Raw genomic sequence first — 26,379 nt, forward strand, 5'->3', positions numbered from 1 at the left:
AGGTACAGCCGGGAGAGGAGATTCTGGGCACCATATAGTTAAATGAAGGCGCATGATTAAGGAAATGTAGTAAACCTGACATGCTGCGGCTGGTGGAGAAGCAGAGATTCTGAACTCTCTAAATCTTGGGAGAAGAGAAATGTCATTTGCGAGACTACTTACAGTCCCACAACAGCTGGAGATTGCATGCCACTAGGATAGACTATGTAATATCTAATTTATCAATGCAACAATTATAAAATCACATCCTATGGATTCTGGGATATTGGTGGTGCAATTCTGCATATGGGCCATAGTTGACCACACGCATAATAATATATATATTTATTATATATCCTTAAAAACATTAATCCTGAAATGCAAGTTACTTGGTGCTAGTAATTTCTTCTTCCTCCACTAGGGGGCACAGGAATGGGTACTAGTAATATTTCCAAATATGTGAAAGTTCCAGCAGCCTGTCAAACCAGACCATCAGATAAGAGGGTTTGTATAGTGGCTGAAATGATATAGAAGAGAGAAAAACGTCCCTAGGCACAGCTGACTTCCTGTCTTTAAGCCTCTTTAAAGGGCCACTAACAGAACAATCCCGTACTCAGCAGAACAGCAAAGTGTAATGTTAAACATCAATTCCGAATGCATGAAGCTTCACACATATACAGTGTGTTATCAAAGACATTAAGCTTGAAGCAGCAGAGTTTGCAGACAAAAATAAGAATGAGGAAATGGCTGCAATATTTCTAGCATAACCTTCAGCTATTGGTGTCAGCAGTGTGAGGCAATGTCTAGTGCCCAATCTTACTAAACCACAAAGTAAAAACGGACTCTAGAGCCACAACTTCCGCAAAATGACGTCAGTCACTCAACATAACTTTGCAGCAGGTCCCTCAATCATGACAGGTCCTCGGGGTCTGGGAGAGAAACTTGTGCACACTGACAACATTCATTTTCAACCTACACCTGCAGGGGAAATCTGGGCAACATACAAAATAACGATTCATATTAAGGAAAATCGATCACTAAAGCTGCATACACGGGACGATCTGTAACACCGCATCTCTGAGCAGGCAAAGTTGACAATATCGTACATGTACGGACGATCATAGATATCGTTATCGTTCATCCGGGATTGCGCATCGCTGGTCGTTCACTGCATAAAACTGAACCAATATCATTCATAGATATCGTACCGTGTGTACGCATACACTTCGTATCAAACATGCAATTTAGATTTCAGCAACAATGTTTTTCAAATCTTGGGCCAAATTCACAAAGCAGTCAGGTTTTCTTTAAACATTGTGTTAAAAAAACACACTGCAGTCAATTTTTGTACCTTTGGATATAAAGACTTCTAATTTAAGTTTTCAAGTGAAGGAATCCACCATTAAATATATGGAATTAACTTTCCAAAGATGGAGTGATCTAGCACCGTATTCACAATAGTTTTGTTGTTCGTGGTAACTGAAGTTCAGATATGTTTTTCGATCGCTTATTTTGACTATAGCAGCTCTAAAGCTGAAGCTTGTGAATGTGGAGCTATTGCTGGACATTAGACCCTTATAGCATGTGAATATGTAACCATTAAAATATATGAGCAATATAAATATTAAATACATCTTGTATTCTTAATTATGTCATTGTACTTTACATTGTGTAAATACAAACCCAAGACTGCAATATCACTAACTGGCTACTTCTACACAGAACTAAACTCAATCAAACTGTTTTAAAGCGGTTAATGCACCTTCAGGTTAGTTTATCTTACTGCCCAATACATTCCTACAACGGTTACTAAATGCATTGAATTATCTTACTTTCAGTAATCGCACCCAATGCCGAGGGCACATAATAGTTTAGCTGTATCCTTGGACAGTGACATGTAAAATAAAAATACACTGCCCAAAGATCATGCAGTTATCAGAAAATATAATAGAACATCTTAAATAAATAGCCTAAATGCAATGTACACATACAGTACCACTATTGATTAAATCAGCTATAAAACTGTGCCCCTCCTCCTGATTTAGAATAGTTGTTTAAAAATGGGAGGGGCTACTGTGACTGATCCCATGTGATCACTCCGAGCCAATATCCTGCAAGCTGGCAGTGCGATGATGTCACAAGGTGCTTCACTGGAGCTCACCGAGCATGCCCCTGCCAGTACATGGGCTGGTCCCTCTCTCACTAATACTTATGACTAGTTGCTGAAGAGATTGAAGACCCCAGGGGAACATGTAAAAATGTGACGTTGTGTACAGATACACGTTACTATAGCACTAAAAAGCACAGATGGGAAGTGGATAATAAAATCAACTCATTTAGTAAAACGTTGCCTGAAGGTAGGTGCATGCAACGAAACAAAGTTACATGGAGGTGGTAAGTCGCTTTAACAAATGATAATAGTAACTGTGGTTTGTGCAGTGATCAGAATACAACTACAACATGAATTTGTACAAGCAGGTATTTAGGATACGGTATATAACACTGTACAGACTAAGGGGCTCATGTAATAGGTTGTGAGCGGCAACTCCTGTGCTGGTTTTGCCTTTAAAATGATTGCCGCTTTAAAATACAAAGACCACTCGCAGTACCTAAAGCCACATCAGATCGCTACCTAATACATAAGCCCCTTTGTCAGTCCATTTAAATGGGCACAATACTGTACCTCGAATGATAAATATTATGTGATTTAAAAGAAATCTAATTAAATTAGCATTCATTTCAACAAAGACACTTTTTTGCCTTCTTTTGCTTATTTACAAATCATTAAAGTAACATACATTTATAAAAACGCAGAATTTATTCCAGTGGTTCCCAGCTGGGCTAAGAGCGCAGCGAGATTTACAAGTCACTAGCAGTGTTCACTATTAGGTTACTTGGTCCTTGTGGTCCCCCCACACTGATAGAGAGAAGACATAGGTGCAAAACTTACAGGGGCCGATTCTGGGTTGGGAGCAAAGCAAAAAAAAAAAAAGTAACTTTGTATCTGGAACAAACCCTGCTGTAATGCAGGGGGTGCAGGTACGTGTATTATGGCCCTGATTCAGAGCCGGACGCTCTGACCAGAGCGCTCGCTCTGAATCAGGGCCCTCCTCCATTAATATGGAGCTTCCTCCTGGACGCTCGTATAGCTGTGGGTCACCACCCACAGCATATACGAGCGTGCAAAAAGATGGTCGCGATGGTCTGGCAGGAAGGCCCCGGCACGCCCACCAAAGGGGGCGTGCTGTCAATCAACATCGACAGCACGCCCCCTTTGGCGCGAGACCCGGAGCGATGGAAAGTCCTTCGCTCGCCGGGTCTCGCGCATGCGCACGACGGAGCTCCTTCCGTCGTGCGCATGCGCAGTGGGGACCATCGACCCACTTGCGAGCGTACTGCCGCTCGCGAGTGGGTCTGAATGGCCCCCTATATTTGCCTGCAGGGTAAATACTGGCTGCTTTTGTATGTAGCCCACAGATGATGGGCAGCTTAAAGCTAGCTACACACTATGCGATTTTTTTTTTTGGTCGAGCTGACAATCGGCACGATCTTTCTGCCAGTGGGAGAGATCCAGATATCGGCAGCACGCGCTATACAATCTAAATGAGAAATCTGCCGATTTTGTGGCTCATGGGTCCAAACTTTGTATCTATCCGCCTACAAAGGATGAGGAGGAAAACACATAAAATTGTAGGAAATATGGTCCGATCGTCACCGCACAATATTGTGACCTTTACGCCGATATCTTTTGCCAGGTGTGATTGATTGGATAATGAAAGGAGAGCGTTTGTGGACGATTTTTTTTCCGTTTTATGGCAAAACGCATACACTGCATGAGAAGACCTGGCCGATCACCAGATTATTGGCAAATTGGCCCAATAACTTGTATAGTGTGTGTCCAGCTTTCTTCTTACATTGGAGTTTAGAGTTTGGATACGCCCCTCCCAAATCTAAGTCTCTGCACAATCTGCCCCACCTGCAGCGCAGTATGGTGATATCCAGGTGCGAAGTTACATGGGCGTTTTTCAATTTGCTCCCAACTTAAGCTGCATACACACACAACGATTTTGTGAACGATTATCGTTAAACAATATCGTTTAAAAAAATCGTTCACTTTCTTAGTCAAATGATGAACGATTATCGTTCATGCACGTTCACGTTTGTAGTTCAGTCAGACTTGTCAACTGAACGATTTTCATTAAGGGAATAAGCAAAAATCGTTTGTAGTTCATAAAAATCGTTCATTACACTTTAAAATATCTGACAGAAAATCGTTCATAAAATCGTTGGTAACAAAATCGTTGTGTGTGTATGCAGCTTTAGACTTAGGGCCTGATTCAGACCCACTCGCAAGCAGCTGTCCGCTCGCAAGTGGGTCGATGGTGTGCTCTGCGCATGCGCACGACAGCGGGAGCTCCGTCGTGCGCATGCGCCAGACGCGACCAGCGAAGGACTTTCCTTCGCTCGTTGTGTCTGATCAAAGGGGGCGTGCTGTCGATGTTGATTGACAGCACGCCCCCTTTGGTGGGCGTGCCTCCCTGACGGGGGCGTTCCCACGGGAACGCCTACCGTCAGAAGCCGGCCCACTGACATCACTAGTGATGTCAGTGGGAGTGATTTTGGCTCTGATAGAGCCAAAATCACTCCGGGGCTTGCGGTTGAAAACCTCAACCGCAGGCTCCGGCTCGCAGTTTCGATGGTCGCGATGGTCAAGACCATCGCGGCCATCAAACTGCACGCTCGTATAGGCTGTGGGTGGTGACCCACAGCTATACGAGCGTCCAGGAGGACGCTCCATAGTTATGGAGGCCGGCCCTCATTCAGAGCGTGCGCTCTGCTCAGAGCGTACGGCTCTGAATGAGGGCCTTAGACTGATGCCATAGATACGTTTATTTGAAGTAAATAACTTTATAAGCTGTGAAGAGCTGAATGCTAGGGACAAATCGCCTGATTCAAAGATGGACGCGGGAGTGATCGGTGCTGCGCCCTCGGTAGCAGCGAATCTGAGCAGGTATGTAAACTATTGAGGTATCTTTTGAATGGAGTCGTCAGCCTGTGTCTCGCATGCATCCGAAGACAATCGGACCATCGGACATTCTGAATAACCCAAAAGGTTACTCAGAGTGTCCAACACAAGGTGCCAAGGTCAGTGAATCTATCACTGGCTTCGACACGACCTCTAAAAGTGCCAGCAACACGACGGCGCTTCAGAAGCTCATCCGCATCGCTGCTCACAAACTGACAGGCTGTGGCTTCCCGCACAGTACAACTGGAGCCGCAGCAGCACAGCTCACTGTGGCTCCGGTGCTGGTGTAGTCACCAAAACATTGGTCATTAGCCAGAGATTCCCCATTAGCGTCCGGGTCTGAATCAGTCCCAGATTTACTAAAGAGTCGGGTGTCAATGCTGGCGATCATCAGTGGCTTTGACTGATGTATTTAAGACGGCAATAGGAATAAACGTTACTGCTATTTTACAACTATCGGTCAAAGCTGCCGATGATCTGTTACTTTTACGACCGCTCCTTAGTAAATCTACCTCAAAGTCTTAAGGGTATATTTACTAAAGTGCAGGTGGAGATGTTGCCATAGCAACCAATCAGATTCTAGCCATTATCTTCTAGAAGGTGCTAGATAAAATGTTCAATATAATCTAATTGGTTGCTATGGGCAACATCTCCACTTCAGTAAATATCTCCCTCAGAGTTATATGTATGGGGGAGGGGGGGTAAGAAAGGGAGTGTGGCTAAATAGACACTTGCTAAGCTACACTTATATCTGTCTAATAACTCCAGGTCACACATTAAAGGGAGCACATAGCAGGGTCCCCCTATGGACGTAACTACGAACAACACCGGAGCTGTAAATTAAAGAGAAGAACCACTGGAGACATTAGAGCCTCTATACCAGTGGTTCACAAACTCTGTCCTCAGGTCCCCACACAGTTCACGTTTTCCAGGTCACCCAGCAGGTGCACAGGTGTAGTCATTACTCACTGACACATTTTAAAGAGACCCGCAGGTGGAGCTAATTATTTCACTTGCAATTCTGTGAGGAGACCTGGAAAACATGCACTGTTTGGGGGGTCCTGAGGACAGAGGGTCTCATTCAGACCCGCTTGCAAGCGGGTCGATGTTACCCAAATGCGCATGCGCACGACGGAGGCGCCTCCGTTGTGCGCATGCGCGAGACCCGGCGAGCTACGGGGTCTCGCACCAAAGGGGGCGTGCTGTCGATGGTGATTGACAGCACGCCCCCTTTGGTGGCCGTGCCGGGGGCGTGGCTGCCCAGACGGAGGCATTCTCATGGGAACGCCTACCGTCTTGGTCCGGCCCCACTGACATCACTAGTGATGTCAGTGGGAGTGTTTTTGGCTCTGATAGAGCCAAAAGCACTCCGGGCTTGCGGAAGACGAGACCCTACCACAAGGGTCTCGTCGCAAGCCCGATGGTCGCGATGGTCTTGACCATCGCGACCATCTTCTTGGCCGCTCGCATAAGCTGTGGGTGGTCACCCAGCTATGCGAGCGGCCAGGAGGCCGCTCCAATTTTAGGTAGGACGGGCCAGATTCAGAGCAAGCGCTCTTGTCAGAGCGTCCGGCTCTAAATCAGGCCCAGAGTTTGAGAACCTGTGCTCTATACAAACTGGTGCACAGGTAAAAGTGGTGTAAGCCACAGTAACCAATCACAGACGTGCTGGCACATTCCAAGCTGTGCTATAAGAATTTAGATGTATACATTTAAATTTGAACAGAAGAGCGTCTGACACCACCAGCTTCCTGCGTCAGTTTCACAGGCGCCCGATATCACAACTCCGCGATGCGGAGAGAACCTGCTCCGCACATGACATAACCATCAGGGCTAGATTTATTAAGCAGCAGGTTTTGCAAGCCACCAATGCTCAACATTTTATCCCCACAAATTATAAAATATCAAAAACAACCAAAGCGCATTTTATATTATTGCAGTTTTAAATATCAGGGTTAAAACTGCAGGGAATCAGCAGCTTGCAAATACTGCGTCTTCATAAATATGGTCCTCGGTCTCAGTGCTTCCTACTGCCTCTATGCCCCTCCTCACATCATGTCACTGCCCCTGTCACTTGCAGCCCTGTCCTCACTAACGGGTGCTGATAGTAAAAAGGCAGACAATGTCTAGATAAGACACCAGATGTTAGACAGTCACTGGGTCGATTGGGACAAACACTAAAGGGTTAAATGGTCGACATGAAAATAGTTGACACAAAAAAATTTCGACACTTTTTTTTTTCTTTTAGCCCTAATCTTCACCCTAACCTTAACCCTCCCCTTGATTCCTAACCCTCACCTTGGTTCCTAACCCTCCCCCCTGGTGCCTAACCTTAACCGTCGGTGTAGGTGCCTAAACCTAACCCTCCCTCCTGGTGCCCGACCCTAACCATCCCTTCTAGTGCCTAACACTCCCTCCTGGTGCCTAACCCTAAAAATAAAAAAATCATGTGTTGACCATTTTCATGGCAACTTTCTTCCACGTTGACCTTTAGTGTGTCGACCTTTTGTCTCAGTCGATCTATTGACAGTCTAACATTTGGTGTCTATCTAGACATGGTCTACCTTTTTACTGTCTATCTATAGTCCGGCAGCCCTCACTAACATATCATTCATCTCCTGATATACTCTGTGCTGCTGGGGGACCATGCTCCTTCCACTACATAACCTCAGTCTAAGGGATTCCTGTTGCCTCCATTCCCCTCTTCATGTCATGACATCGTCACACAAGTGGGCTGGTTACAGGCTACCACAAAAAGTAATAACCTTTGCTGCTTTGAACATTCTAATATCCTGATTGGCTACAAGGGGTTCTAGCCCCCACCCACATCAAATATGGGACCACACAGGCGTGCAGGAGATAGACAATGATAACAACGTAGCTTGGTCCAAACTCATTTTAAAGCGACAATCTGGTTGCTATGGGTAACAGCACTTTGTTTAGGCATAGCTTGTGCACCAGTCTTCAGAAATGTCCCCAGCTGCACCACAGTAATGGCTTCAGGCAAGTGTTTTTGTGCAGCGTATTAAATTAATACACTTGTGTTTTCTTCGATCATAAAATCTATTTTGCCGAGTTCTAGATCTTTACAGTGAACCAGCAAACTACGCCCCTGGGAGGCAGCCATATGTGCCTAAGCCAAAATTCATCCAATCACTTTACTAGGAACCGGTGACATCACAGGTATGCATGGTTATGATTCTTGGTTCAGAGCACAAGATGGCCGCCACCACCAGTGCCCTGGTAACAAATACACTGCACATTTCTGTGGGCTTGATCGATCCATCTGTAACCACGCTCCTGCAATGTTATTATTGCACGTCTTACGTGCGACATAATCCACAGTCCGTTCCGGTTTTGCCGAGGGAGACGCAATTCCCCCAGCCCGTGTTGGAATATTTACACAAGACAAAGCGCTCGCCAGGGTCCGCGCAGTGAGTCAGGGGCAGCAGGGGTTGTCAATGACCAGCATGAGATCAAACCCATAGACTTCCAGCAGGTCCAGGAGAAAGTTACGGTCACCTTGCGGGTCCAGGCCCATACTGCGGGCATGGTCAGCGGTCAGAGTCTTATCCTGGCTGGACGCCACCTCCAGAAGGGTCTGGAATATCCGGTTATTCTGCTCCATGAAGAATCTGCAGGACAGGAGGGAAAAAAAGTGACCATCGGGTGAAAACCTGTAAAAAGTGACCAGACGTGACGCAGAGACATATTACAGCAAAGATCACCTGTATGACACACATTGCTTCACCGGTAATTACTTTTTATCTCTTAATCGAAGTAATATGTTCTATATTTCTTAATCCCATTTAAATAATCTTGTCCTTTAGAATGAATTTTCAAAGTGAAGTGAATCTACATTTAGCAAAGAACGTCCCCCCCCCTAACTGCTCCTACTGGGCAATGCATATTGTGAATACCCCCCCCCCCGAGCGCTGCCATCGTTACCCACGAACCAATGTGCTTTCCCGTAAAACCTGACCTGCATAATAGTAAGTTATTAGGATAGCATGAGGGCGAGGGCACAGGACGGAACAGATTAACCACGCAGGAGTTGGGGGGGACGACACAGAGGAGTCATATAAGTGCGTTACTTACAGAATGAAGAGATCCTCCTCCTCGCAGGACATACAGTCCCCATCCACTTCCTGCGTGTACATCAGCAGCTGCCTGTAGAGAGGGATCAGATATAATTTGCCGTTCATATTGCAAATGGTAAACTGTAAGGTTTATGGAGGGGCCTGTCCGCTTTTGTACGATCCCTACTATTTTGCCCCGGGCGCACCCATCTCTCCATTCCTTTGGTAGGGGATTTACTAAACGGTATAGAAGGGGCAACAATCTCATCGGCATATTCATTAACGCACCAAATCAAACTGTGCAACAGAGGCATTATTGCCCAGGAAGCACCAAAGTATTGATCCTGGAACACATACAGGACATCCGCCCACCAGGCTCTGGCACGTGAACTACGCTGGACAGACCCTGGAAACAGAGAGAGGAAGAAGAAGAGCAGTCACCGTTGGTCATTGAGCCGCCGATATTTCTCTTTGTCCGCGCTGTTGATCCTCAGAAGGGGCTGGAGATGTTCCAGGTGGGTCTTCACATTTTGGTTGTCCACATAGACATCGTAGAGGTCCTGCTTCTGCTCAAAGATCTTCTCTGTAGTACCTGGGAGGGGACAAAACCAGGAGGCTGGGTGGGCCGGGAATGATACAAGTCACTGACTTGTCTAGTAGCTAAGGACCACTCAACACTCATCAGTTATCTTGGAAGTACAGATACAAATTGCTCCGTTTATTAAGGATTTAATTTATTATACTCCCCCCCCCCCCTTCCACTTACTGTAATGAAGTTAATGATAATCCTTTAACTGAATTCCCTCCAGTAAATAAACTACCTAGCCCATAGGTTCACTGAATAGTAATTTCACACTTACTAAGGACCAGTGGAGAAGTTGCCCATAGCAACCAGTCAGCTTTGAAGTAGCATTTATCAAGTACAGTCTATAAAATAATAGCTGATTGGTTGCTATGGGCAACTTCTCCACTTGTCACTGCTTGATACATAGGGCTTTATATTCAAACACCAAGGTAGACCTTTAACTTAAAAGGTACACAGCAAACTGAAGGGTGAGATGGGACTACTGTGCAAGGTTCATGTAGAGAGACGGAGAACCCTGCCCGCACAGCAATTCCAAATGAGTGAAACATTTTAGATTTCGGGGCATTAATTGCAGCACACTATATTATTTTCTCCTGATGTAAAATGTAATATTTCATGAAAACAAATTTCTTAATCCAATAATTCCTTACACTAGTGAAAACAAGAATAAAACAGTAACCAAGACTGAGGTGGCTTCCTGCGGTGCAAAGAAACTAAAATTAGTTGTGGGTACGCACAGGCGACGTAGGAGACCTCATCATCGAGGGTCTCTATATCCGCCACGTTTACATAGAAGAAAGGCTTGGACTCCGGAGCAGAGACTCCGACACCCGGCAAAGTGACATTGGCGAGGCAGCAACAGCAGTAAACTGCGCAAGAAGGAAAAACAAATAAATAATAAGAAATTATAATAATACACAAAATACTAAGTCAAATGACAACATTCATATAAAAGCTTTATCATCAATTCATCTGCTCAGGTACTGATCTCTTAGAGACACTTTCTAGAATTACCTGTTATTCCCCGTCCCCTTCTTGTTAATCTCCCCTAAAGACAAGTTTGTAAAATTCTAGGATCACCCACTTAACCCCACTAAGCTACTCTAACTGCTTCTCTACACAGTTCAAACAAAAGTTACATGTGTTATTTACATACTAAACTAGGCCAATTACTGCCACCATCCCTGTATGACTATCATACAACCATCTAAACACTTTCTATAGGTAGCACTTATACTCATTATCAAATTCCTATTTCCCTATAGATTGTAAGCGAGAGAGCAGAGTCCTCCTACCTCTCTGTTAGAACATCGTCTTGTTTTTTTTTCTGAATTTCCAATGGTAAAAAAAGTAACAAAATACGAGTGTGCTAAATAACAATAATAATAATATCATCATTAATAATAATAATATCCCCCCAAAAGTCAAGTGGCCATCAGCAGACTTCTAAGCTGTGTGAAACAAAACGGACATTAAGTGGCCTATTTATGATGTGGAATTGCATTTCAGGTGTCCTGTTTTATCCCATTTGAATCATACTGCCATCATTTTATTTTTGATTATAAATTTTCGAACAAAATAGATTTTTATAAAAAAAAAAAAAAAAAAAATTATATTATATATATATATATATATATATATATATATATATATATATATATATATACATATATACACACATATATACACACACACACACACACACATATACACACACACATACTGTTACCAAATAAATCTTACAAAAATAAGGAACAAAAAAAAACAAAACACATTTGTGGGCGGAGCCTATTTTCCTTATCCCCGGCTTCCAGCATCGTACTTTCCCCACAGAAATAATGGGCAACGCCTGATCTGAGCAAGGGTCATTTTTTCCAGCCTCTTATTTTGTGGTAATTCTGCATTGAAATAATTTCTGAAATGTTTCTCCCTCCATAACGGACGATTGTATATCCACACAAAAGAGCAGCGAAATGTAAATTTTACTTTATAGACCTTTCAGACTGTACTTCAGGATGATTATTAAATGTTTGGTCACATAGGGGGCGACTCGATGCAGAGCGTTAGCGCAGGGAATGAGTTCCTGGAGCTAATTATCCCCATCGCACCCTGCACTTAAGTCGGGAGATGCCGGTTACCGTGCCGTAAGATGGGCGTTTCGTCGCGGTAACCTGAATTCTCCGAATTAAGGGGGTCATTCAGACCGGCTCGCGAGCGCAGGACGCTTGCAAGCGGGTCGATGTTGCCCCACTGCGCATGACGGAGGGAGCTCCGTCGTACGCATGCGCGAGATCCAGATAGCGACTGGCTCTCCGTCGCTCCGGGTCTCGCACCAAAGGGGGCGTGCTGTCGATGTTGATTGACAGCACGCCCCCTTTGGTGGGCGTGCTGGGGGCGTGGCTGCCAGACGGAGGCGTTCCCATGGGAACGCCTACCGTCTGAAGCCGGCCCCACTGACATCACTAGTGATGTCAGTGGGAGTGATTTTGGCTCTGATAGAGCCAAAATCACTCCAGGGCTTGCGGCAGGGAGACCCTACTGCAGGGTCTCCGTCGCAAGCCCGATGGTCGCAATGGTCTTGAACATCGCGACCATCATCATGGACGCTCGCATAAGCTGTGGGTGGTCATCCACAGCTATGCGAGCGTCCAGGAGGACGCTCCATTTTCATGGAGGAGGGCCCTGATTCAGAGCAAGCGCTCTGGTCAGAGCGTTCGGCTCTGAATCAGGCCCTAAGTACTGGCCGGAAGCTTTTAGCGCATGAGCCAAGCCCGGGAAACCAGCATGGCGGCACTAGTTTAGTCAGATTTCTGCTCGCACTTCACGGAGCAGATTAGTCTCATTACACCAGTGAGGGTCAGCAGGCGGCCAAGAGGCCCTCCGAGTCCCCCAGGTCATGCCTACTTCATTGTAAAGCGTGTAACCCTTGGGTAACATGGCAGCTGGCACTGGTTACAGTGAAGGGTCTCTTTCTTTGATTAAATGTACCGTTTTAACTTATGACAAATTAAAGGTAATGTGCGGCCCCTTTTGAAGGCTAGAAGGACACCCGCGTGGGCCATTGAAGCGTATCAGGCCACATAGTAAATATATCCTACAGTACATTACACAGATGGCGCCGCAGTTACCTCTGTAGCAGACCACGCCAACGGGAGGCGGGGAGAAAATCAGGATACGTTTCCGTAGTAACGCGAACTTCCACAGGACGAAGATCTGCTCCCCAAAAAACTTAATGAACTGGGACATGCAGCCAGCGGGGTGGGTGATCTACAACCAGAGAAGACAGCATGGACTCATTAACCAAATCATATCGGCTGGCACCGCTTCTGTTTTATTACAGGCATTTGTCACTGTTAAAAGAATTTGGTTGTCCAGACAGATCGGTTTCTTTACCAGTGTCCTTATATATAGAGTACGCAAACAGATAAGCAAGGGTTCATGCACGGATCGTAGTTGTATCTACACGGCAAATCTGTCGTCGCAACTGAGCGACGACTTAGGAAAAATATAGGACATGTCTGGAACTGGACTTCCCCTTAAATATATAAAAAAAGTGGTCTTTCCTCTTAGTTCTCACAAAAGTTTCTGAAACAGAAAAACGATCCATAATAAAAAGAAAAAAACATATACAAAAACACAAAAACTCTGTAAACCTAAAAGAATTAGTGAGAAATGAATAGTTCTGCATTCCATGGGACGGTGGCTCAAATGAAAGGGTTCTAGTCACAGACTGTGGGAGCGCATGTGATGGGCACTTGCACAACTTGCTTCTATACAATTAAAAGGGATTTATAACGCAGCTTAGTTGTTTAACCGTTTACTAATCCTACATGGTCACAGAGTGTGCGCGAAAACGACGGCGACCTCGGATAATAATCTGACTGCAATCTGCCCATTGTCATGAATATTGATCAATGTAATTGGAAGATAAAAGTATTTCAGGTTTTATTTTCCTTTAAAAATAAAAAAAAAAATTATTAAAATGATGCAGTTTTTTGTATATGGTTATGAAATGTTCCAGAACGTGGTCTATGTGGGAGGGGGGGGTCTGACCTTCATCTCCGGGTACAGATGCTTGTGAATAGAGGACAGCCAATGTACAGTAGGTTGGCAGGCCTGGGGATTGACGCCAGCTTGTAGTACCCCCTTCTTGTCTTCATAGAACGCCTCCAATGGGGTGTAATGACCTGGGATCTCCAGCTGGTGCCTGAATGATAGGGACACAGAGACGGCTTAGTAATGGCGGAGCCCATGTCTGCCACCGTACCAGCACCCCCATCAATTAAAATAAATAAATAATAAAAAAAAAAGACAATTTATATGCCGTGCACTGAGACCACTGAAATCAAAGGGAAGTTCAACTTCACGGTGACCAGCACGCACGTTACAAAGCAAAGTGTAATGGAGAACTTTCTTCCACTTCCATTACAAAAATGTCCAAAAGGCTTCGGAAATGGAACAAAAAGCTCAAAACAGCAAATTTCGTAATTATTCATTTTCAGGCCTCATTGTTCGTATCCCTGTACTTGAATTCACCAATCTGCAAATAGCATTTATGTTACCTAGGAGAATTCATTACCTTACTTGCTTTAGACATCTCTTGATCTTCACGATGAAGCCCTCATTTGGAGATGCACTAACCAATTTATCCCCCAGCAGAAGTATTTTTCTTTTAAAAGCTATTGAAAAACTTTAGCTGAACACAGGTGGACTCCAATTAATGATGTGACCCCCTGAAGACAAAATGCTAACACAGGTCTATTTAGGCCACTCAGCAAAAGTGATTTATACTTCTCTACATCAATTCCCATCTTTATCTGTAATTTTTCTATTTGACAACACAGATAGAAACATTTTTACAGCAATATTTTAGTAAACCTATTAAATCAAAAGTTATTTAAATAAAAACACTTTCCATGTACCCCTTGGGCAAAATGTGTGTGTAGCAACCCACCCAGGCCAAAGTAAGCCCCCATTCGGCAGTCCTATACACGCTGTCTGAATAATACCTGTACATGGAACTGAACTTCGGCTGATTTTCTCCATTTATGGTAAATTCTCAATACTGTAAACTGTAAATCAGAGGGTTCCAAATTTTGCACCAGGGGGCAACTAACTCCATTACTACCCCCTGCTGCACAAGCACAACTTCAATCTCCATCTCCACCTGCAGGCCACGGCTTACCGGACTTGGTTCTCCAGGAAGTGCATGTAACGGTACAGGAGGGTGTAGGAGGGCGACAGAATCCCCACAGACTTCATTCGGGCTCCTCTCTCCAGCTCGCTCTCCACAGGCATGTTGGCAAAGCAAGCCAGGCCAAAATAGCCGCCTTTGCGGAAGTAACTAGAAAGGGTAAGAGGCGGAGCTTGAGAATTACATTTGCCAATTATGTGGCAATAATTTCAATTATAAGTGAGCTCATCACAACGGACAGAGGCGGCAGCCATTTTGTGCACTGAACCAGTATTCAGTCTATGTATTATTTAACAGCAGTGCCACTTACAGTATGCCGATTTGCCTCACAAAATGTCTGCCTCCACCACAGGCAGCCAACAAGTGCACTTCAACAATGTCCAATTCAACATCACAATGCATCCTAACTAGTTATAGATAATGATGTGTTTAAAAAGAAAGATGGCTGCCGCCAGGTCACATTGTTGAGAGAAAGAGAACCGTAATCATGAAAGATCCTCCCCCTCCCCCCGTTAATTAGGCAAATGTTTAAAACAAACAAAAAAGTGTATATTATTTTAATTATTACTATTTTTTTTTTGTCAAGTATTTTTAAGTTTGCTTTACTAAAGTTACCAACATCACCGGTTATAGTAATGCACAGACTTGTTGCAGGGAACATCTGGGTGAACAATAAATGATGATTAATTTGACGTTGTGGAGAGAATACAGGGAGAATGCATTTAAATAATGTATTGGGCTGGATATCACATTTCTAGAGCAGAAAATTCTGCTAGCAAATATTTGCTGTGTACTCCATAAATATTTTATGGTCTTATTCTCGTACTAAATACACGCAGAAGGATTGCAGTCCAGTTGCGGAAGAGAGGGGTTCTGGGTGATTTGAATACGATGAGAAAGGGATTAAAGCAATATAAATAACCTGACAGAGATGTGAAGAAATAAAAAGGCAGACAAAATAGTTGTGTTGGGGATGTATCAAATCCTGGTGGGAGTTAAAGTGGATGTAGATAAAGTACCAACCAATCAGCTCCTAACTCATGTTAGGAACTGATTGGCAGATACTTTCTCTCTCTCTAAGCTTCGATAAATCTCCCCCAAGGTGACCCGCTGTGTGGGCGCTGTAACATATAGCAACCAATAATGTTCTGATATTTATTTTTTCCTTAGACAGAATGTGTTTAGTAGCTATAGGCTACAGCACCATTTACACCCATGCACCCAATGTCCATTGCTCATTCCAGTTAATTGTGAATTGTTTTAATTACATATGAAAGATATTTCTGGAAAGAGAAAAATATATTGGGGGAGATTTATCCAGCTTTCCAAATAGTGTCGTGGACCACAGGAGAAGTTGCTCCTATCAACCAATCGGCTCCTAGCTAACATTTTATAGAACGGACTTGATGAATGTTAACTAACAGCTGATTGGTTGCTAAGGACAAGTGCTCCACTTGTATCAAAGCTTTCTAAGGCGTGGACATCTCCCCCCTTTTTCCTTAGGAAAATCATAAATAATTTAATATTCACTGACCTCTTCTGAAGGGTCCAAACCCAGTTGCACTACTATAGAGGAATAATTGCAGCCATTTTAAACGAATCTAACCACTTACATAAAATCCGACTGGACTCTGTGCGAGCCACTGGCCATGGATTTGAATTCCACCCCTTCTAAGTCCATGTCCTGAGGTAGACACCACTCCACCATGTTCCCTGGGGACAGAGCACAAGAGGCCGTTAGACATGTCCTGATATCAGTCGAAGCTTTCAACAATGACCGTATTGATTATTCATACGTTATTTTTATATTGAATCAGGAATGGAAAACCTTCAGCACCTCTGTTACCTAAATAAGAATTATGGAAATTGACCATCACTAAAGATTATAAATTAAAAACCCCTTAAATAGTGGGATTAAATTACTCAGCATTGGCGCAATACGCTGTTCCGAAACGGCACACTATGTCCACCTATATAAAAAGTTTCCCATTACAGCCTATAGAGAGGTGAGGGAGAAACTTGTGATATCCGCACTAACGCAAATGTGCGCAATCGGAATTGAGCAGAAACTGTAATAGATGTGTATTATGATCATGTACAGTGGTCAGGTCATGTTGGGGGTGTAGTGTCCTATGTCTGTATACAGTGTAATAGATGTGTATTATGATCATGTACAGTGGTCAGGACATGTTGGGGGTGTAGTGTCCTATGTCTGTATACAGTGTAATAGATGTGTATTATGATCATGTACAGTGGTCTGGTCATGTTGGGGGTGTAGTGTCCTATGTCTGTATACGGTGTAATAGATGTGTATTATGGTCATGTACAGTGGACAGGACATGTTGGGGTGTAGTGTCCTATGTCTGTATACAGTGTAATAGATGTGTATTATGATCATGTACAGTGGTCAGGTCATGTTGGGGTGTAGTGTCCTATGTCTGTATACGGTGTAATAGATGTGTATTATGGTCATGTACAGTGGTCAGGTCATGTTGGGGTGTAGTGTCCTATGTCTGTATACGGTGTAATAGATGTGTATTATGGTCATGTACAGTGGTCAGGTCATGTTGGGGGTGTAGTGTCCTATGTCTGTATAGAGTGTAATAGATGTGTATTATGATCATGAACAGTGGTCAGGTCATGTTGGGGTGTAGTGTCCTATGTCTGTATACGGTGTAATAGATGTGTATTATGATCATGTACAGTGGTCAGGTCATGTTGGGGGTGTAGTGTCCTATGTCTGTATAGAGTGTAATGGATGTGTATTATGATCATGTACAGTGGTCAGGTCATGAGGGGGGTGTAGTGTCCTATGTCTGTATACAGTGTAATAGATGTGTATTATAGTAATGTACAGTGGTCAGGTCATGTTGGGGGTGTAGTGTCCTACGTCTGTATACAGTGTAATAGATGTGTATTATGATCATGTACAGTGGTCAGGTCATGTTGGGGTGTAGTGTCCTATGTCTGTATACGGTGTAATAGATGTGTATTATGGTCATGTACAGCGGTCAGGTCATGTTGGGGGAGTAGTGTCCTATGTCTGTATACAGTGTAATAGATGATCATAATACACATCTATTACACTGTATACAGACATAGGACACTACACCCCCAACATGACCTGACCACTGTACATGATCATAATACACATGTACAGTGGTCAGGTCATGTTGGGGGTGTAGTGTCCTATGTCTGTATACAGTGTAATAGATGTGTATTATGATCATGTACAGTGGTCAGGTCATGTTGGGGGTGTAGTGTCCTATGTCTGTATAGGGTGTAATAGATGTGTATTATGATCATGTACAGTGGTCATGTTGGGGGTGTAGTGTCCTATGTCTGTATACAGTGTAATAGATGTGTATTATGTCATGTACAGTGGTCAGGTCATGTTGGGGGGTGTAGTGTCCTATGTCTGTATACAGTGTAATAGATGTGTATTATGATCATGTACAGTGGTCATGTTGGGGGTGTAGTGTCCTATGTCTGTATACAGTGTAATAGATGTGTATTATGTCATGTACAGTGGTCAGGTCATGTTGGGGGTGTAGTGTCCTATGTCTGTATACAGTGTAATAGATGTGTATTATGATCATGTACAGTGGTCAGGTCATGTTGGGGGTGTAGTGTCCTATGTCTGTATACAGTGTAATAGATGTGTATTATGTCATGTACAGTGGTCAGGTATATCTTTATACTTATAAGACAGTCAGAGCAATTCAATTGTTTGTCTGATAGACGCCCATTAGCTGCAGCAGACATTTTTTCTCGCAGCCTCCTGAGGTGCAAGGATACATGTGTGCTAAGTCAGCAGTTTGAGCGTCTAAACCTGGTGCTTTTGGGAGAAACAACTGAATTGCTCTGATAGATGCCTCAAAAAAACAATTGACTCCCTCCCCCAGTGTGTCTAAGTTTGCATGTAACATATATGCACACACACATATACACACACATACAGGGAATGTCTCAAACATCATTACTCGTCAATATGTCTCTATGCAGACTCAATTCTGTAAACCTTGTCAAAAACATAATGTCCCAACAATTCAGACTGTACAATTGGTATACAAGCAAATTCAGTTTTTCTTCTTCTTCACTTGAGAAAATTTAAGGGGCGATTCAAATAAGCGCGCTGTTAACAGTGCCGGAAAGGAGTCCCTGGAGCTATTCAATTCAGAGAGCTGTTAGGCCGACGAAAGGAGGAATCCAACTGAAGGGCCGGCCGCGATGCCGTTTGCCGGTTTAGCGCGGCGCTAACAGCCACGTGGCCAGCACTTTAGGTGGAGAATGCCAGTTCTCGCAACTAAACAGCCAGCTTTAGTCATGCTAACTGGAATTCTCCAACTTAAGTCGAACTTAACAGCGCGCTGAATTGAAAATCTCCAGGAACTCTTTCCTGAGGATAATAAAAGTGCGCTTAACTAAATCGCCCCCCTTAGCATCTGAACTCAGGAAATAGAGTGCAGCATACAAATGTGTCCCCCCCTCTGCAAACACCACATGTTACAGATTTCATGGTAACTTTTACACCCGTATTTATTGCAATTAAAATAACGTTAGCTGGTGTGTAAGTTATGATTATGGCAATTGAAGACAAAACTCTTTCAACCTTTATAAGATTTGAAAACAATTAGCAGCAACTGTGACTTAATAAAAACCCCATTTCCATCTGTGCTTCCTATACACGTATCTACATCACCAGGGAGAGAGGTTTACGCTCATCACCACGGGCTATAACACAAAGCTGAAGCTATTTCACCCAATGCAGGGAATCTGGCATAAACAGCTCTGCTTGATGATATAAAAACCTTTCTGAAAGACAGAGAGAAGCAAAGAGATAAAGCAATGGGCCTCATTCAGACCCACTCGCAAGCGGCTGTCCGCTCGCAAGTGGGTCGAAGGTGTGCACTGCGCATGCGCACGACGGAGGGAGCTCCGTCGTGCGCATGCGCCAGACGCGACGAGCGAAGGACTTTCCTTCGCTCGTTGTGTCTGATCAAAGGGGGCATGCTGTCGATGTTGATTGACAGCACGCCCCCTTTGGTGGGAATGCTGGGGGCGTGCCTCCCAGACGGGGGCGTTCCCAAGGGAACGCCTACCGTCAGAAGCCGGCCCACTGACATCACTAGTGATGTCAGTGGGAGTGATTTTGGCTCTGATAGAGCCAAAATCACTCCGGGCCTTGCGGTTGAGAAACTCAACCGCAGGCTCCGGCTCGCAGTGGCGATGGTCGCGATGGTCAAGACCATCGCGGCCATCAAACTGCACGCTCGTATAGGCTGTGGGTGGTGACCCACAGCTATACGAGCGTCCAGGAGGACGCTCCATAATTATGGAGGACGGCCCTCATTCATAGCGTGTGCTCTGCTCACAGCGTCCGGCTCTGAATGAGGGCCAATGTGCTTAGTAAAAGTTGCAGGAGGCAGCATACAATCCAATAAAACACAAGTTATTTGAAGGTGGATAACCCAGGACACACTGTAGTGTGAGATTACCTTCCTGCAGAATATACTAATCATCATTCAACAGATCTGGTATCTCAGAATACACTTTATTAGAAAGTAACTTCCTCAGAAAATGAGGGTCAGTCAGAGAAAAGGAGGAAGCTGGAAGTGTCAGGGCCCGGCCATTTTCACTTGAAGTAAACAATAGAGCGTGTCTTCTTCATAAGCTACTCAGCAGCATAACAGGAAGACGCGCGATGCAATATTACAGCACGGTTTTTACATGCCCGAATTAACAACAACAACCACCCTAAGGTTGCGCACATGTAGTACCACAGCCGTGACAGAATCCGTCAGCGGACAGGACAAAGTTCACGCTGCTATTCCCAGCGAGAAAGGGTAACCAACCGCCGGTTATCACAGACACTGATAAGTAGGCCCCTAAGGGGTCTATTTACTAAGCAGTGTTAGGAGACAGAGTGAAAAGTGATAAGTAAGTGATAAGGTGCCAGCCAATCAGCTCCCAACTGTCATTTTTCAAACACAGCCTGTGAGATGACAGTTAGGAGCTGATTGGCTGGCACCTTATCACTTTCTTATCACTCTGTCTCCTAACACTGCTTAGTAAATAGACCCCTTACTCTTGTATGCGGAATCCATTATCGTCAACATTCCTATTATAATAAAGGGAAAACTACAAAGCCATGTTTCCATGTTCCAGGGCTTGTAGGGACTAAGGGGTCTATTTACTAAGCAGTGTTAGGAGACAGAGTGAAAAGTGATAAGGTACCAGCCAATCAGCTCATAACTGTCATTTTTCAAACACAGCCTGTGAGATGGCAGTTAGGAGCTGATTGGCTGGCACCTTATCACTTTTCACTCTGTCTCCTAACACTGCTTAGTAAATAGACCCCTAACAAAGCAAAGAGAAAGCCAGTACACGTGTCCTCATACATGTAACCTCCTTGCACGTTAAACAGCCCTTCTAGTCGTGCCGTGCCATGCCATGGTGTGACTCGGTAGCGCCAAGCGTCTCTTCGTGCGACTTTTTCCCTTTCAACGCATCTAGGACGCATGAGCAGCTTCTGCCGATTAAAGCGATATGATAATATCGTCTAAATTCGCAAACGTGAAAATTAAGATTTTCACACAAATCTGGTAATAATTTCTCCCAGGGACACGGGCTCAGATAAGAGCATGTCCAGCAAAGAGCTGGTAGTATAGGGATAGCTTCTGGGTTCACCGTTTGCCCTGCGCCATCGGCAGCCCATAGGCTACTATAGGCAAACGCCATGTTCAGATGGCGTTAGTGGCCGGGGCCAAGCTCCTTGTTAAATACGACCATTTAAAAGCCCCCGTAGGAACATAGGAGGCTGCGTTGGTGGTTGGAATAAAAGGGACAACGGTCCCTCCTTCTTAAATCCTAGGGATCCTTAATATTTGTGGGTATCCAAACGGATTATTGGTTTGGTGTTTTTTTCCTTTAATTGAAATCTATTATCATCATTAAGGGGTCTAGTTACTAAGCAGTGTTAGGAGACAGAGTGAAAAGTGATAAGTACCAGCCAATCAGGTCCTAACTGTCATCTCACAGGCTGTGTTTGAAAAATGATAGTTGGGAGCTGATTGGCTGGTACCTTATCACTTTTCACTCTGTCTCCTAACACTGTTAGTAGATAGACCCCTAAGTAATTTAACATTTTTATTTTTTTTTAAACAAACTGGGAGTCAGAGGCATCTGGCAAGGTCAGGTGTGGTGATATAAATACATAGAGGAGGTAGAAGTTACACACAACCTGGAAAATATATTACATCCCAAGAGTACTGCGAAGGTAGGAAGCACTGGGAGAACGTCAGAGCCACATCCCCGGGGACAGGTGCCAGATAGGATCATAGACAGGTAATACAAGAGTCACAAGGCTGATGACAATAGGGACACGTGTACAGCACACCCAGACAGATGGGACCTTCAAATCCTTCCTCCCAGCGGCGCAGAGGTGACTATTAAGGAACTAAACCAAACTTGTTAACAACTAACAAGCCATTCATTAGAACCACCTCGGGCTATGAATGCACTGGCATTGGCAATGTGCGATTTTATTTTACAAGTGCTTGTTAACCCGCTAACTTAATTCATAAAAAGGCATTTAATAAACCACATCTCATTGCACTTACAACATGCAGAAATGGAAAAAAAAAGAGGCATTTAAAAAACAGCAACAAAAAAAACACACATATAAGGGTCTACAGAGCCTCAAGCTAGCATGTGACAGGCCGGCTGTTACACAGTCACTGGAAGAGAATGCTGACCATTGTAGTGCACAGCATCCAGCACTACGTAATAGTATTACCCAGTAACAATCTACCATTATACAGCGGACAACCTAAATGCACTTTACTGTTAATCTACCAAAAGACCATTATCACACACGTATCTATAAACCAAGCCAACATGACCGACAACAAACTACAACAGCTATAAAAGTTACAGCATTCGCGGCTACTACTGAGGCGATAGATAATAGAGCAACAGGTTACAACACACTTTGTATGTCAGGGATTAGTCTGACACAAGTGCCACCTGTTACACACCACAAGCCAGAAGGAATGACAAGACGAATACACACAAATGTAGACACGTGTGCGACTCCAGGGGTCAATGTCTGATGCGCAAGGTACAGGTCACACTATAATAACCCTCTATAAAAACTGACTTTTAAACATTTTTTTTTTTTTTTAATAAAACTATGGTGAGGGTGTTACCCCTGCAGCATGACCCCTCAACTTAACACCCAATTCCCAGGCATCCGATGCACATTCCCTGGCACTTATTTGTATTAATTGATACTGTATATTATAAACAAATGCTGGTGATATATAAGTAAATGTTAATAAATATACATCTATAGTGTGTGCACCCTGCAATATTCTATACAACACATTGTAGTGTCACAATAAAATACACATAGGGGGAATTCAATTGTTTTTAGGCACAACAGGCGATAATCAATTGATTCGCCGATAGGTGCGAGTGCCACGGGCGCCAGTTACTTATCGCGCATGTCGCACCCAAATCTACCAGGATTAGCTGCGTAAACCCCTGCAAACTACTGGGAGCAAACAGTTTGGCGCGCTCGAACGCGTGACTTTTGGTGGATATCTGCTCACCATCTCAGGTAAAATAATGGCTCCCGTCACTTTATACGAGAGCTGCGGCCATAGGATGCAACTTTATCCTAGGCATTCAATCCTCTGCATACCATATTACATGTAGGGTACGGGATGCCGCCAGTCAGAATCCCGACGCCAGCATCTCGACAGGGTGAGGATACCAACAGGCATATATTGTATATACCTGTCAGTAGGTATCCTAACCCTCCTTTCCTGGTGCCCAAACCTAACCTCCCCCCTAGTGCCTAACCACCCTCCCTCTCATATGTACTAAGCTCCGCTGGTGGGTAATGCCATCTTTAGAAGTCACTACCCAATTTAAGCCTACAAGTTTCTTTCCGCGTCCTGCATTGAGAGGACGCCAGAGCGTCTTCTGATGCGCAATATTCTGTGCATGCGCTGAAAGACACCAGAGGGAATTCTAGGTCATAAACCCGGAAGTCTCGCTATCGCCAAAGGGCAGCTCTTAACGGAACAGCTGTCATTTGCCATTTTCTTTTGACATTATAGCCGGTATGTACCCGACACGTGGCAGAATGCACAGCATCGTGGATGCGATGCTTAGTACATCCCGTCCAATATATGATGTCTACATAGAGTATATACCAGCAGCAGCTATGACAGTTATTATATGATGCCTACATACAATATATACCAGCAGCACCTATGACAGTTATTATATGATGCCTACATACAGTATATACAGTACCAGCTATGACAGTTATTATATGATGCCTACATACAGTATATACAGTACCAGCTATGACAGTTATTATATGATGCCTACATACAGTATATACAGTACCAGCTATGACAGTTATTATATGATGCCTACATAGAGTATATACCAGCAGCAGCTATGACAGTTATTATGATACCTACAATATATACCAGCAGCAGCTATGACAGTTATGTGATGCCTACATACAGTATATACAGTACCAGCTATGATATGCCTACATACAGTATATACCAGCAGCTATGATTATTATATGATGTATACAGTATACCAGCCACTATGATGATTATATGTATACAGTATATACCAGCCACTATGATGATTATTATTATATGAGGTATACAGTATATACCAGCAGCAGATATGATATTATATGTACAGTATACATACAGTAAATACCAGCAGCAGATATTACTTACTATATGATGTATACATACAGTATTAGCAGATCTGACTTATATGATGTATACATACAGTATTAGCAGCAGATCTGACATATGATGTATGTATACATACAGTATTAGCAGCAGATATGACTGATTATATGATTTATACATATAGTATTAGCAGCAGATATGACTCATTTATACATACAGTATATACTAGCAGCAGATATCACTTATATGATGTATACATACAGTATTAGTAGCAGATCTGACTTATATGATGTATACATACAGGATATATACAGTATTAGCAGCAGATATGACTATTATATGATGTATACATACAGCATATACTAGCAGCAGATATGACTTATATGATGTATACATACAGTATATACTAACAGAAGATCTGACTTATATGATGTATACATACAGGATATATACAGTATTAGCAGCAGATATGACTATTATATGATGTATACATACAGCATATACTAGCAGCAGATATGACTTATATGATGTATACATACAGTATATACTAACAGAAGATCTGACTTATATGATGTATACATACAGGATATATACAGTATTAGCAGCAGATCTGACTTATATGATGTATACATACAGGATATATACAGTATTAGCAGCTGATCTGACTTATATGATGTATACATACAGGATATATACAGTATTAGCAGCTGATCTGACTTATATGATGTATACATACAGGATATATACAGTATTAGCAGCTGATATGACTATTATATGATGTATACATACAGTATATACTAGCAGCAGATATGATGATTACATGTATTTGATGTTTATATACAGTACGTGCAGGATGCTGGGTACCCGGGATACCCACCTGCCCACCCAGGGGCACTTACCGCTCCGAGGGTCGAAGGTGACCACGAAAACCGCTGCGATGTGATCATCCTCCAGCTGGGGCAGGGGGGAGAGCGTCCCCGGGGGTCTGCGGTTCCAGCTGGCCCCATACCCGCGGGGCCACTTCTCTCCCTCCTCCGCCTCCGGCGCGGGGCTCACCGCCGGCGCCTCGGTCCAGTCCAGCAGCGGAGCTCGGTCCGTCCGCCCGGCCATCCTGCTGCTGAGAGAGGCCGCTATCAGCCAGCAGCTGCCCGGGCGGCGGAAGCGGGGAGGAGGAGCCTGAGCGTCGTGAAACCGCTCTATCTCCAGTCCTTTCCACGGTGAGATACACCGCTTTCACATTGACGTCACATCCGGCGGCGGCTGGATGCGGGCAGGGGCAGCTGTTCGTTTGTCGGATTCACTGTACGGGCCCCATTGTTCCCAATATAGCCATTCATTGCATCATTGGGGCCCCAGTCCCCCCTCACCTGTGTACCCATCAACGGGGAGGCCCTAACACCTCCTCACCTGTGTGTACTGTGTACCCATCAGTACCACCTTACCTGTATATCCATAAGCATTTCGGGACTACCTCTTTTGTATACCCATCAGTAGGAAGGTCCCCAGTACCACCTAACCTGTATACCCATCAGCAGGAAGGTCCCCAGTACCACCTAACCTGTATATCCATCAGCAGGAAGGTCCCCTGTACCACCTTACCTGTGTACCCATCAGTGGTAGGGTACACCTCACCTGTGTACTCCTCAGCAGAAAGGTCCCCAGTACCACCATACCTGTGTACCCATCAGTGAGAGTGGCACAGTACCACTTTACCTGTGTATTCATTAGTGGAGTGGTGATCAAGTACCCCCTCACCTATGTACCCATCAGGAGGGGAGTCC

At 44.1% G+C, this 26,379-nt stretch overlaps 1 protein-coding gene across 1 annotated transcript; it reads right to left on the reverse strand.

Annotated features, from left to right (window-relative positions):
- Window positions 1-6,273: 6,273 nt before the first annotated feature.
- On the reverse strand, window positions 6,274-25,814 carry DENND11 (DENN domain containing 11). Its single transcript, XM_088448760.1, has 9 exons — window positions 25,498-25,814; window positions 16,478-16,577; window positions 14,856-15,014; window positions 13,724-13,877; window positions 12,799-12,937; window positions 10,408-10,539; window positions 9,526-9,676; window positions 9,104-9,175; window positions 6,274-8,640 (listed from the first exon to the last, which is right to left on the reverse strand). The coding sequence occupies exons 1-9, from the start codon at window positions 25,706-25,708 to the stop codon at window positions 8,445-8,447; spliced, it is 1,314 nt and encodes a 437-aa protein (XP_088304886.1). The 5' UTR covers window positions 25,709-25,814; the 3' UTR covers window positions 6,274-8,444.
- Window positions 25,815-26,379: the final 565 nt, after the last annotated feature.

Source organism: Taudactylus pleione, unplaced genomic scaffold (genome assembly GCF_031769625.1).
Source record: "Taudactylus pleione unplaced genomic scaffold, aTauple2 ptg000465l, whole genome shotgun sequence".
Lineage (NCBI taxonomy): Eukaryota > Metazoa > Chordata > Amphibia > Anura > Myobatrachidae > Taudactylus > Taudactylus pleione.

Bases quoted from the DNA above. Each gene is read 5' to 3' on its own strand.
- DENND11 (XM_088448760.1), bottom strand. From the start codon at position 25,708: ATGGCCGGGCGGACGGACCGAGCTCCGCTGCTGGACTGGACCGAGGCG. The intron at 13,878-14,855 runs GTAAGCCGTGGC...CCTATCATTCAG, and splicing joins TTCCTGGAGAACCAAGTCCG to GCACCAGCTGGAGATCCCAG. The intron at 12,938-13,723 runs GTCAGACCCCCC...CTCTGGTTGTAG, and splicing joins ATCTGTACCCGGAGATGAAG to ATCACCCACCCCGCTGGCTG.